Genomic DNA, 14,813 nt, shown 5'->3' on the forward strand with positions numbered 1-14,813 from the left:
ACTTTATGGGGTCTTAGAGCAATATTTCGATGTGTTACAAACGGAATGACAAAGTTAATATACCCCCATCCTATGATGGAGGGTATAAAAATTGTCCATTAAATATCTAAACGGCTTGATGATGTTACAAACAAGAATGATATAGCACGATATAAGCCGACCCTCGAAATTGCGGCAAATAGATGATCAAGAAGAGATAACCTGGACGGATATAGCCAGAGAACTACGACGTATTTGATATATTTACGACGTATTTTTATTATACAACAAGTATATACGGCCAGGCCGAATCTTATGTACCCTCCACCACCATGGATTGAGTAGAAACTTCTACTAAAAACTGTCATCCACAATATAATTCCCCAGCAAAAAAAGCGTCGCCAAAAAAGTAATGAAAATGTTCTTTTTGGATCCGGAAGTGGTGCAAAATTGACGCAGAAGCGATGAATTTAACATGGGCTTGTCATAGGACGGAAGTCCTCCATTTCAACAGCCGTTGCACTGAATTTGCATCACTTCTTTAGGTGTGATCCGAATTCGATGTTTTGGATGTAAATTATAAAATTTTGTTATATTTTGTCAAATAAATAATTTTTATGATTTTTTATAATATTTAATGGATTCTAACGCTTGTCGGAAACGTTTGAACTCAAATATTTTCAAAAAATCACAATTTTTTTCAGATTGGATTTAGCATTTTTTTTCGACAAAATTTAAATGATTTGTACCATTTTATGAATTCTTACTCTGTTTTTAACCTATTTGAAACAAAAACGTTAAAATTACCCATTAAAAGTATGAAAAAACTAAGTTATAAAAAATTGAATTAAAAGAACTTCCTGGGGAGTTAAAATAAAGAACATAATTGGGAGTGCATCTTCCCGAAATGCTTTTAAAGTTGTGCCTTTGGAAGAACTTCCAAATTTTTTACTGGGTTATATTATATATAATTCTGTTCCTGATGCGGTATATGGTAATTATGTAAAAATAATTATCAACGGATATGAAGTTTTGCGTGGTAGTTAGAGAGCCAAATTGAAAGATGAAGGTCGCTTTATAAGGGGGCTATATACAATTATAAACCGATATGGACCAATTTTTGTGTGGTTGGTGATAGATTTATCTGGGTGCTATATATAACTATAGACCGATATGGACCAATTTTGGCATGGTTGTTAGCGTCCATATACTAGCATAATGTACCAAATTTCCACCGGATCGGATAAGATTTACTCCTCCAAGAGGCTCCGGAGATCACATCTGGGGATCGGTTTTTATGGGGGCTATATATAATTGGACCGATATGAACGAAATTTTGCATGGTTTTTAAAAACTAAATACTTAGACCACATACCAACCGGATCGGATAAGATTTACTCCTCCAAGAGGCTCCGAAGATCAAATCTGGGGATCGGTTTATATGGGGGCCAGTGTTGGGCGTTATTCAATAAATTTTTGTTCAAATAAGAAATAAAAAATAATTTTTTATTCGTTATTTTTCATTTGGAATTTTTTGAAATCAAATTTCAACTGTTATCTGTTTATTTGTGTCACAAATAATTATTCGTCATTCGTTAGTTGTTATTTGTTATTTGTCATACAAATAATAATAATTTTGAATCGAAAAAAATTAATTGAATTTATTGAATTTTTCTGATAAAATAATCTTTTTTTGAGGAGCGATAATTGTCTTTATAACTAGGAATGGAACCGGAAGGTACAACATCCAAAAATAGTGATTCAAGTGAATCTGGTTTTTCCATTTTTGATGGAAAATTCTACAGAATTTTAGAAGACGGAGTAAAGAATATCAGTGCTGTTTGGGTGAAATGTGAGCCTGATTTTGTTAAGATAAAAGGAGAGAAAAATTCAACATCAAACTTCATATCTCATCTTAATAGACGACATGGTAAGGATGCGTTTGAAGAGTACCAGATCTATAAACGCCTAAAACGTTCTCAAGCGAAGGAGGTAATGAGAAACATGTGTGCAAGAAACAAACAAGGGAAGCATCTGAGAATATTTTTTTTCACATACGTACATATATTATTTGAAATTTTATTTGAAACTTTCGAATAACAAATAAAAAGATAACAAATAAATAGAAGTTATTTGTTTTCACAAACAAATGAATAAAAAAATTATTTGTTATTCCAAATAAAAATTAAATCGAATTTATTCATTATTTAGAATAAATTTTGACCAACACTGATGGGGCTATATATTATTATAGACCGACATAGACCAATTTTTGCATGATTGTTGAAGACCATATAGTAATACCACGTATCAAATGAAATTTGCTCCTCCAAGAGGCTCCGGTTTATATGGAGGCTATATATAATTATGGACCGCTATAGACCAATTTTTGCATGGGTGTTAGAGGTGATAAACTAACAGCACGTACCGAATTTCAAGCGGATCGGATGAAATTTACTCCTCTAAGAGGCTCCGCAAGCCAAATCTGGGGGTCAGTTTATATGGGGGATATACGTAAAAGTGGTCCGATATGACCCATTGGCAATACCATCCGACCTACATCAATAACAACTACTTATGCCAAGTTTCAAGTCGATAGCTTGTTTCGTTCGGAAGTTAGCGTGATTTCAGCAGACGTACGGACGGACATGCTTAGATCGACTCAGATTTTCACCACGTCCCAGAATATATATATACTTTATGGGGTCTTAGAGCAATATTTTGATGTGTTACAAACGGAATGGCAAAGTTTTTTTTTTTTTGTTTTGTTTTTTTTTTTTCTTATTTCAACCGTCGAACGGAACGGACGTGTTTTTTTAATAGCGGATAAAATCATCGTAATAAGTACCTACTACGAATTTCAAGTGTGGTGGGATATTAGGCCACCATGCAGAGAAATTCAAAGACATCCACTGGGTTGCTAACTTCAGGGCCCAGTGGACGAGTATCGACTGGAGTTATAGATTTGGGCAATGACCAAGAGTTAGGCCCAATTAGTCGACCTGTAGACGGGTCGACAGGTGGCGACAATTTGACAAGTCGGACCTTTTCCAAGGTAACGGCATCAAAAGGAGGTAATCCCTCACGAAAGAGATTCAAAGAACGCAGAAATGCTTTGTTTATCCTAAAGAAATTAGGATCAGTCGACCCAAGCACGTTGTCGGCTAAACAAAGCGATTCCTTAAAATGGGCTCAAGGAATTCTTGAGGCTGGAAAAAGGGAACGATCACCGGATGAGCTGCCATCCTCCAAAAGGGATCAACGATCGTTTGCCTCAGTTGCTAAATACAGCCTTGTGATGGCTATCATTAATAAAGGAGCATTGGACGGTATGGTTCCAAAGCAAAAATGGGGGGAAATTGAGAATGCTTTGTCTGGCGTCTACTCACAGGTGCTGGAAAAGTTTCCCGGCCCAGATCCTCGACACCAAGAGGCTGGTTGGTATCAAGGACGATTTAAGCTAGTCGCATTTGAGGACCAGAGGTCTATAGAATGTTTTAAAGCTGCTCTGATACTAATTGGTGAAGTTTGGGAAGGAGCTGCTCTAGAGTTAGTCGAGAAGAAAGACATACCGGCTAGACCAAGAGCACATGCGTGGATACCTGCAAACCCTCCTGACCCTGAATCTGTTTTAAATAGACTGAAACAATGCAATCCAGATCTTCCAACAGCTGATTGGAAGGTTGGCCGTTTGGATGAAGTGGATGGGCCAAGACGGCATGCAGTGTTTATATTGAACACTCAGTCTTTGCCACATCTAGCAAAGTCCCAGGGCCGTGTATGTTATGGCTTTCATTATATCCAAATGAAGGTGTATAAAAACGATCAGCTAAAGGATTCAGAAATGGACAAGCCTCTGTCTGAATCAGAAGTAAGCGGATCCTCTTGCGAAGTCGAGGGGGGTACAAAGACATTTGAAGACATGGATAGATACCGTATGCGTGAGGAGGCTTCTACTGCCTCAGAACTCACCAAAGTTGAACCTATGGTTATTGCGAGAGTCACCGATATCTCTGAAGAGGACATTCTTGATGACTCGATTGAAGCGGCTGATGTGACGGTTGTTGAAAATCTCGATGGTCCTACGGATCCTCCAGATAAATCTTCATCATTGTAAGGCTGCATGTGCTGCCTTAAAAGTTCTCCTGATGAAAGGGGACATAGATATAGTTCTTATTCAAGAACCATATGTTTATAAAAACAAAATATGTGAATTAAGTACTCCGGGGTTCAAACTATTGCAGTATAGTGGTAATGATGTAAATCGAGCCTGTATAATTGCTAAAAACGAGCTCAACTTGTTTCTGCTTCCTTCAATGTGCAATACAGACACTGTCGTTGCCAGTTTAGAAATAGCCAAATGCAAATATTGGGTATCTTCGGTCTACATGGGACATGACAGGGAGATGCCTCCATATGCCGTTAAGACCTTAGTGGAGGAGTCACGGAAAACAAAGACGAAACTCATTATGGGATGCGATGCGAATGCACATCATAGTATATGGGGAAGTAGTGATACTAATGCAAGGGGAGAGTCGCTAATAGAGTTTATTTTGCGTACTAATCTGGTAGTTTGCAACAAGGGAGATGTCCCAACCTTTGTCACTAAAAACAGGCAAGAGGTTTTGGACATCACCTTGGCCTCGCAAGAACTGAATGAAATGATATCTGAGTGGCATGTTTTAAGTGAACACAGCTTCTCAGATCATCGCTACATCAGTTTCAAATTTGATGTTCATACCACCAAGACCATATTTCCGCCAAATGCAAGGAAAGCTGACTGGAATAGGTATAGGGAATCGTTCAATATGATGATACCGGAAATACCAGAGACAAATATGAGAAATGTGCAAGATATCGAATACGCAGTGGAGCGGATTACTAAGGCCTTCAACATCTCACTGAAAGCTGCATGCCCTAGAGGAAAGCCAAGGGGGAAACATCGACCACCATGGTGGTCTACGGAATTAAGTAATATGAGGAAATCCTGCAGGAAGCTCTTTAACAAGGCAAAGTCCACCAGAGCTTCTGAGGACTGGGACGCTTACAAGAAGATTCTGAGAGGATACAAGCGAGAACTGAGAAAGGCTCAGCATAACTCTTGGAATGCTTACTGCAGCAGTATTGAGAATACGTCCGAGGCTTCCAGACTACGGAAGGTTCTAGCATCCACCAACTCCGCTCCAGGTTTCATTAAAACATCGGAGGGCAATTGGAGACGCTGGAGGTACTATTGGACACACGTTTTCCTGGAAATCAGACGGTTGAACCATGTACTGGCGGTGCCACAGTTGCTCAGCGGTCGTTTCCTGTCGAGGAAATTGTATCGGAAACTAGAATAAGATGGGCGCTAAATAGCTTTGGACCATTCAAATCCCCTGGACCTGATGGAATTACTCCGGCGGAGTTACAAGCTGTAACTGACAAAATTATCCCCTGGTTGTCGGTGATATATAAAGGATGTATCAACTTATCATATATCCCAGGAAAGTGGAGGGAAACAAAAGTCGTCTTCATACCTAAAGCGGGAAAAGCCTCTCACTCGAGGGCGAAGGATTTCCGACCAATCAGCTTATCCTCATTCCTACTTAAGACTCTGGAGAGGATGATAGATATTTATCTTAGAACTAGCATCGATTCAAGTTTGTTCTCGAAACGACAGGATGCATACTCGAAGGGCAGGTCTACTGAGACCGCACTACATGAACTAGTCAGCTTTATTGAAAGCTCACTATCTGTCAAAGAATACACAATCGTGGCGTTTCTAGACATCGAAGGGGCGTTCAATAATGTCCATCCGAGCTCGATATTAAATGGACTGACAACTCTGAATGTTGATCCATGTATACTCAGGCTGTTAGACGAACTGCTACTTAAGACTCTGGAGAGGATGATAGATATTTATCTTAGAACTAGCATCGATTCAAGTTTGTTCTCGAAACGACAGCATGCATACTCGAAGGGCAGGTCTACTGAGACCGCACTACATGAACTAGTCAGCTTTATTGAAAGCTCACTATCTGTCAAAGAATACACAATCGTGGCGTTTCTAGACATCGAAGGGGCGTTCAATAATGTCCATCCGAGCTCGATATTAAATGGACTGACAACTCTGAATGTTGATCCATGTATACTCAGGCTGTTAGACGAACTGCTAATGAAGAGACGTATTTCAGCCACACTAGGACAAGCAAACATACAAAAGTATGTGAACAGAGGCACTCCCCAAGGAGGAGTTCTATCACCTCTTCTTTGGAATGTTGCTATAAATAGCCTTCTGGTTACTCTAGAAAAAGAAAGGATAAAAGTGGTGGCATACGCAGATGATGTAGCTCTGGCAGTCAGGGGAAAATTCCCATCCACAATCAGAGATATTATTCAGAGGGCCCTCCGGATGACTGAAAAATGGGCGAAAGACAACGGTCTTGGGGTAAATCCCGCAAAGACAGAATTAGTCATGTACTGCAAAGATCGCAAAACTCCCACGGTTAGGCCTATTTCCTTAGGGGGTATTGAAATTCCCTTTGGTGATTGTGCAAAATACCTTGGCGTTATTTTGGACAGGAAGCTGAACTTTAAGCTTAATATTGAAGAAAGGGCGAGGAAGGCAACTGTAGCTTTGTACTCGTGCAAAAAGGCAATAGGAAAAAAGTGTGGACTAAAACCAAAAATTGTGCATTGGCTATACACGGCAGTGGTTAGACCTATAATGCTATATGGTGTTGTAGTCTGGTGGCCGGCACTTCAGAAACCGACTGGTTTAGATAAAGTTCAGCGTATGGCGTGTTTGTGTATTTCAGGCGCATTCAGCAAGACAGGAACAAATTCCCTTAATGTCATGCTGCATCTATTGCCTTTAGACATTTTGGCCAAACAGTCAGCTGCAACAACGGCTGTGCGGTTGCGCGAACTATCGCTGTGGTCGGAAAAAGGTTACGGTCACAGTTCTGTCCTCAAAACAATGTCAGATGTGCCTAACGTAGTGGATTACACTTTGGCGAGTCCACTTTTCGACAAAAAGTTTGAGACTCTAATCCCCAACAGTGAGGCATGGTGCACACAGACCCCGGGGAATAAAGAATATATAGATTTCTACACTGATGGCTCCAAATTGGATGGACAAGTGGGTTTCGGAGTATATTCTAATGATTTGGAACTTCAAATAGCGAAAAGATTACCTAATCACTGTAGTGTTTTTCAGGCTGAAATATTAGCAATAAGAGAGGTGGCGAATTGGCTGAGAAGTAATGTTCCAAAAAATGTGGGCATTAATATATACTCAGACAGTCAACCTGCAATAAAATCCTTGGACTCTGTGTTCCTCAACTTGAAAACGGCCATCGATTGCCGCAAATCTCTCAATGAGATGGCTGAGCAGTACAATATTCACCTAATATGGGTGCCTGGCCATAGGAACATACCGGGGAACTGCGAAGCCGATGAGTTGGCAAGGCTAGGGACTACCTTACATATTCCAGGGGAACTAGAATTTGTTGGTATGCCCCTAGCTACCTGCAAGCTCATGCTGCGTGAGAAGGCTGTTATGATGGCAAATGTTCGATGGGAGAATTGCAAGGGTTGTAACGACACCAAGCATTTCAACTTAAACCGCACACTAGATATGCTAATGTTCTCGAGACGTCAGATATCACTCCTGATATCTGCTATAACGGGTCGCTGCCTGATAGGAGATTTTGCAAAAACTATTGGCGCGAAGTATAATGACTATTGTATGAGCTGTCATGATGCGGAGGAAAAAGAATCAATTAAACACCTCTTGTGTGAGTGTCCTGCATTTTGTGTAAAGCGCAAGCAACTTTTAGGAGCATATAGCTTCAGATTACTGGCGGATCTGGAAAACGTTAACTTAAGCAGTCTGCTAATGTTTTTGGAACAATCTGGTTGGTTCAACAAAGAAAAATAATCAAGAAGGTTCAGCGGTTAAAACTAGAAGTGCCCATATGTAATAGGTACTTTTAGTTAATGTGGTATCACAATGGACTGAATAGTCTAAGTGAGCCTGAATCTTAATCGGGCTGCCACTTTAACCTAACCTAATATGGGGGTATATTAACTTTGTCATTCCTATGGTGGACGGTATAAAAACGTCATCATACACACAAAAAAGTTTACTTGGAACCAAAGATTTTGACCTCCCCTTAAAGATTTTGGTATTGATTCCAAAGATGGGGCTACCTTAAAATAAAGACATTTTTTAGAGTCTTCTGTGGCTTTAAATCGAGTATCGATAAAATTAAAATTAGGATACAGATCTCATTTATCGAATTTTCATTCTCTTGTCGCAGTATCCCAGCAAAAAAATTTGGAAGTTCTTCCAAAGGAACAACATTAAAAGCCCTTCCAGAAGATGCACTCTCATTGATGTTCTTTATTTTAACTACCCACGAAGTTCTTTTAATTCAATTTTTTATAACTTGATTTGTTCATACTTTTAATGGGTAATTGTAACTTTTTTTGTTTCAAATAGGTTAAAAACAGAGTAAGAATTCATAAAATGGTACAAATCATTTAAATTTTGTAAGAAAAAATGCTAAATTCAATCTGAAAAAATTGTGCATTTTTGAAAATATTTGAGGTCAAACGTTTCCAACAAGCGATAGAATCCATTAAAAATTATAAAACAATATATAAATTATTTATTTGACAAAATATAACAGAATTTTTTAATTTACATCCAAAACACCTAAAGAAGTGATGCAAATTCAGTGCAACGGCTGTTGAAATGGGGGACATCCGTCCTATGACCAGACCATGTTAAATTCATTGCTTCTGCGTCAATTATGCACCACTTCCGGATCCAAACAGAAGATTTTCATTACTTTTTTGGCGACGCTTGTTTTGCTGGGATATTAATAAAGATATACACGTACCAACAAATAAAAGTTTAAAAATCTAAATTATAAAGGATACTTCAAAGTAAAAAATGTTTTCTTAATTCCAAAAAAAACTTTAAACCAAAAATGCCAAATCCTCAAAATAAGACTTAGCCTATATTTAAGGCGTTTTTATCTTAAATCTATAGATCCAATATTTCAGTTAATTAAAGGACGATTTCTTTAAATCAAAAGTGTGTTTATTTACTTTTAAACAAGTTTGCCTTAGTTCAAAAACATACGACTTTAACGGAGGGACGAAAATGTTTCCTAAAACAAATTTTTGAAGCAAATATGATAATCTCTATTTTAATTAAAATTTCATTAATTCAAAGAAATGTATCCTAAACATCTTGTTAATTTTTAAAACAAATTTAATAAAACAAATTTTTGAAGCAAATATGATAATCTTTATTTTCATTAAAATTTCATTAATTCAAAGAAATTTATCCTAAACATCTTGTTAATTGCGCATTCTAAAATTTAGGTTGGGCAATCTTTAATATCACGTACATATTTTTTCAGTGTAGGGACAACATTTAGTTTTTGAAATCAGGAACAGTAGGAATTTTTTCATACGAATTTGTATTAGATTCTACAGCCATATTTCAGAAAATCGGTAAGAATGCCTTAAAATTTCTCTCTGATCAAGAATGAATATGAATTTTATATAGTTGGAAATCCATGGCAAGCTTAAAGGGTGATACGGTCAAAATTTGGTCAAGGGAAAACGCGTATAAATCGGTGAAATCGTTTATTTAAAAAATCAAATTAAATTTCTTTTTCAAGTTCAATTAGTATAAAATTCAGGAAAAATATTCAGTTAGGCTTTCGCTTTTCCAAATCCGAATTGCCGGGCCTCACGCTTGACACTTGCCATCAGATTTTGTACAGCCACCTTGTCCACCTTCTTCGCCGCAGAAAGCCAGTTTGCCTTGAACTGCTGCTCGTCCTTAGCAGTTTTTTTGTCTTCTTTAGGTTCCGCTTGACAATAGCCCAGTATTTCTCAATTGGGCAGAGCTCTGGCGTGTTGGGAGGGTTCTTGTCCTTGGGAACCACCTGCACGTTGTTGGCGGCGTACCACTCCATGGCCTTTTTACTGTAATGGCAAGATGTCAAATCCGGCCAAAACAGTACGGAATAACCGTGTTTTTTCAGGAAAGGCAGCAGACGTTTATTCAAACACTCTTTCACGTAAATTTCTTGGTTGATAGTCCCGGAAGCTATGAAAATGCTGCTTTTCAAGCCACAGGTACAGATGGCTTGCCAAACCAGATATTTCTTTGCGAACTTTGACAGTTTTATGTGCTTGAAAATATCTGCTACCTTTCCCCTTCCTTTTGACGTATAAAAGTCCTGTCCCGGAAGCTGCTTGTAGTCGGCTTTGACGTAGGTTTCGTCGTCCATTACCACGCAGTCAAACTTCGTCAGCATCGTCGTGTACAGCCTCCGGGATCGCGCTTTGGCCGTCGTATTTTGTTTATCATCGCGATTTGGAGTCACTACCTTCTTGTAAGTCGATAGTCCGGCTCGGAGAGAGAGGTTAGGGTTTCGCTTGAAACTACCGGCAACTCTCTTTGTCGTCTCAGCGGCTTCCGGTTTTCGATTTCCCCCCGATCCAGACTTCCTGGCTGTCGACAAACGTTCCCCAAACACTTTAATTACATTTGTAACGGTTGATTTGGCAACTTTTAGCGATTTTGCCAGCTTTGCGTGCGAGTAGCTCGGATTTTCGCGATGCGCGAACAAAATTTTGATACGCTGCTCTTCTTGCTTGGACGGCATTTTGACAACTGAAGAGTGAATTCCAAAATCAAAATAGGAGCAACATTCTACACACACACACCTTCAAAATGAGGGGTGTTCAGGTTTTTTAAATGCAAAATTGAGAGAAATATGTCAAGTTTATATTGACCAAATTTTGACCGTATCACCCTTTATCATACCCCCCTCCTAGGGTGGTAGATATAAAAATGACATGAAATTAAACGGAAGGAGTGTTTAACGAAATAAAAAGGCAACAAACGGCATTTAAACGTTTTTTTTTCTTGTAGCTTTTAACAATAGAATGTACCACGTTGTTATCCTCCTGTACTGAACACTGAGTATAGCAATCAACTTTGGTTGCAACTGACATCTACCACATTGTACCACATTGTACCACAACAAAGTGCGAGACCAGAACAGGAACAAACTAGAGGTGTGCACGTGACACGAAATTGTAATGACTCAAGAAAATTTGTATGACTCACGCGTGAGTCGTGAGTCACGCTGCCGGCAACGGCGTGAGTGTGCGTGAGCGTGCTTAACCAACCAAATGTCGTGCGTGAGTCACGATAAAAATATCTTCGTGAGTGTGCGTGAGTAACGAATTTCGGAAAAACACGAAAATAATCCCGCTTTCGAACATAAAATTCTTACGAGTTGAATTCATTTATAATTTTAGTGACAGTTACCCAGTCAGAAATTTACGATGGTTATAAATATTGAGCGTTGTAACAGCGTTGGAAGCCAACGTTGAAACAACGCTTGCTAAACAAATTAATTTACGGTTTTTAAATAGTACATTTTCCATAAAATTATCGTTGAAAATTCATGTTCCATCAATGTCCAATGGTTTTTAATGAGTAATGGAGGTATTATTGTTGATAGGAATTGATTCACAATAGGATAATGTTCCTTTATCATAACAGTGAAACCACTAGGAACAACAATTTTGGTTAATTTTAGAAATGAGGCAATTGTAGAAAGTTTTAGCTAAACTAAACGCTGACATCACGCCAAAACCCAAATGTAAGTACTTATTTATCGACTAATTGAAGAAATTTTGTTAGACATAATTACTTTTTTTCACATGTTAAGGGTGAGTATTAACTTCGAGTTTAACCGCTTAAATCGCTAAAGTGAAAACTAAATCAGTAAGAAAAATGCATAAAATTATATATATTTGTTGCAAATTTTATTATAACTTGATGGGGAAAAGCCAAAAGCAAATTTGCACAAAGTTTGTATTCCTTAAAATGGATTATTAAAAAAAATTATTTGTGAAAAAATCACGTTTTTAGCGGCTAAACTCGAACTTAATACCCACCTTTAAAGAAAATTTCATTGTTTGTAGGTAAAAATTGGAGTTCAGTATTGCAAGAATGTTCTTTTGGCGCATTTGGGGTAAAATGTACAAATCTTAAGAAATTCTGAAGTGTTTTGTTTGAAATACGCACATTTGTATATAACTTTTTCCCTTTGTTAAGTTCATTTTAGTGTCGTAGAGGGTTCTCTTTTTTACGTACCGTTGGTGTTATGTATGGAAGATGTATAATGTAGACAAATTAGAAACTACAATTTGAATTATAAAGTGACAAAATTCCAAGTAATAAACCACTAAGTATATACCAATCATTAATAATGAAAACCTTTGCTTTTTTAATATAACAGATTTTATTGATGTAAAAGAGTAATAACAACTGTAGCGTGTATACATTTGACATCGAACAAACTAATGCTAATTTGAACATGCTTATTATTCAAATTTCCTACTTTATAAACGCCAATATTACTTGAAGCAGTTGGATAATCACTGAAATCCTGCACATCATTAAACACCTTGCCTTTAAAAAATATCTTTCTCCATGTGTGATCAGATTGTTTTGTACTAAATATTTCTGATACCAAAAATATTTTCCTATTTTTTAGAAGGCATACATTATCAGGGTGGAATGGAGTAATTACAGATTGGTTTATGTTAATAAATGAAAACTGAACTTTATTATCATAATATCTTAAAACTTTTCCAAGAGTGAATTTTGAACTATTACCTATAGGAAATAATAAAGGCATATGACTAGAAGAATTCTCGCTGTGAAATACTTGTAGTTTTCTGTTGATTTGAGAAATTGGGTTGTTTGGTGATTTTATTATAGATTTGATAAATCCAATACTATTTTCAAATTCAAAAGCTGAAAAGCTTGAAATTGGAGCATGCATGTTACGAACATCATCGGCTATATGAATAAGATTGTGAAAATTCATTGTTAATGAACTCAAGCCATACAAATTAGGCATAAGCTCAACATATGTCTTAAGAATCAATTTAGCATAATCTGTTTTCATGGTAGCTAAACTCTTTGATGACAAAATTCGACACGATGTATATAATATTAAAAAGTGCTTGTAGTGTTGTGTCTTCATAACGTTTTTCAAAACTACACCTCCTGCATATAATAAGAAAAATCTAAACTGTGTGGCTTTCCAATTTTTGATGTCATGTAAATGAAACGTTTTTCTTTGAAACTCTTTGGAAACATCGTTAGAAATTTTAAATAAGGATTGCTGCAAGACTGTTATACTTTCGGGGGAAAGTAGTGAACTCGATTTTTTCGTAATGCAGTTTTGGATTAAGTATTTGCTGACTCCCAGATATAACATATGCATTTCATCCAATAGTACAAATTTGATAAGATCAAAATTGTTTATATCTAATAATGGGCTGATTTCTTTATTTGTGTGGTGTTCAGGATTTGCCTTCTCTTTGAATGATTCCAGCGTTCTCTCCTTACAATTTGTATCGTTAAATACGCGAGTTCTGTCGACGGTTTCTCCCTTTACTGTACACCTTTCACAAGCATAGAATCCAGTATGGCCTTTGCAGCATTTTAGAAAAGCACGGGCGGGCATGTCGCAAGAAAATGCCAAAACTTTAAATTGAAAGCGTGTATTTTGTATATATACTCCTTAAAATAAGAAAATATATTAAATGTGTTTTGTTTTTAAGATTTCATAATACCTCTTTCATTCAATTCATTAGCTTCAGCAACAAACTCTGCAAGAAACTCCCTCGCAGAATATGGCTTTGAATTTCCAACAAATAGCGCTATTAAAAATGGCTTCGAATTATAAGTTCTTGAAAATACTTTCCCCATAATTGTCCAAAATCCTTTTTTTGATTTATTAAATATTTCCATTCCGTCGACATGAATTAATAAATCTATTTCATTGCCATGAAATTGGCGTGGATCTATTATAGTAGAAAGATCTCCTAAGGTGTCATCAGAACACTTCATTATTGTTTTCTCAGTTTGGACCGCAGAAGTTCCCAAAAACGTCTTCGCACAAATAGGGAGAGATGTATATCCTTCCGACCTAAGCACCATTAATATGTCATCAATAGACTTTTGTGTTACCGTCCGAATATTTGTGAAAATCCAATTTTTCAGCTTGGATTCAATGTTTCCTTTCGTGAGATCTGTTGAGTTATCTTCAAACGTTTCGAGAACACTTTCGGAGCTAAAGGATTTACTATCTTCAGTTAGATCGGAACCATCTTTACTATCCTCTGTGGAAGTGTGGGAGACTGGAATGGATATGTTTTCATCTTCCTTGAAATCTTCGGTTTGAACGCTTGCATCTAACGTTTCTATTTCTATGTTGTCTTCAGAATTACTATAGTTTTTCAAAAATCTATGTTTTTTTAAACGCTTGTAAGACATTTTGTTTCCTTTTCCAAATTTAATAATACTTCACTTGCAGTTATAATTGACAATGCAACTCACATATGTTTTGCAATAGCGAGTTTTTTCGTTTGCAGTATTGCCATCTTTCTGATTAATTAAATTTTATAGGTATTTTGTGTGTGTAAACATAACCATAGCGATTGGCGGTAGGCGATTCACTCACTCACTTATTTCATGTTTTAAGGTAAGTACTATGTGCGTTTTTCGCGGTTACTCAGTTGATGCGCAGTTTCATGTTCCTCTCGATTTCGGCATGACTTTACAGTATTTAGATTTAGGTAAAGATTTCACTTTAGTGAAAAAATGCGGCTAAACTCGAACTTAATACTCTCCTTTAGTGTCGGGAATTTTCTTTGTATAATTTAGGAATTTGAGGTGGTAACACTGAAAAAATGCAACTCTGTGTACAAGAAACAACAATTCATAAACA

At 37.1% G+C, this 14,813-nt stretch overlaps 1 protein-coding gene across 1 annotated transcript; it reads right to left on the reverse strand.

The window, feature by feature from the left end:
* Positions 1-12,311: 12,311 nt before the first annotated feature.
* Positions 12,312-14,393, reverse strand: LOC142239679 (uncharacterized). The gene is made up of 2 exons (XM_075311464.1): positions 13,657-14,393; positions 12,312-13,603 (listed from the first exon to the last, which is right to left on the reverse strand). Exons 1-2 carry the CDS (start codon positions 14,357-14,359, stop codon positions 12,312-12,314), a joined length of 1,995 nt encoding a protein of 664 aa, XP_075167579.1. The 5' UTR covers positions 14,360-14,393.
* Between the last annotated feature and the right edge of the window lie 420 nt (positions 14,394-14,813).

This window comes from Haematobia irritans, chromosome 5 (assembly GCF_050003625.1).
Source record: "Haematobia irritans isolate KBUSLIRL chromosome 5, ASM5000362v1, whole genome shotgun sequence".
NCBI classification, from domain to species: domain Eukaryota; kingdom Metazoa; phylum Arthropoda; class Insecta; order Diptera; family Muscidae; genus Haematobia; species Haematobia irritans.

Coding starts and splice junctions, on each gene's coding strand:
- LOC142239679 (XM_075311464.1), bottom strand. CDS start 14,359: ATGTCTTACAAGCGTTTAAAAAAACATAGATTTTTGAAAAACTATAGT. Junction 13,604..13,656: donor TAATGAATTGAATGAAAGAG/GTATTATGAAAT, acceptor TCTTATTTTAAG/GAGTATATATACAAAATACA.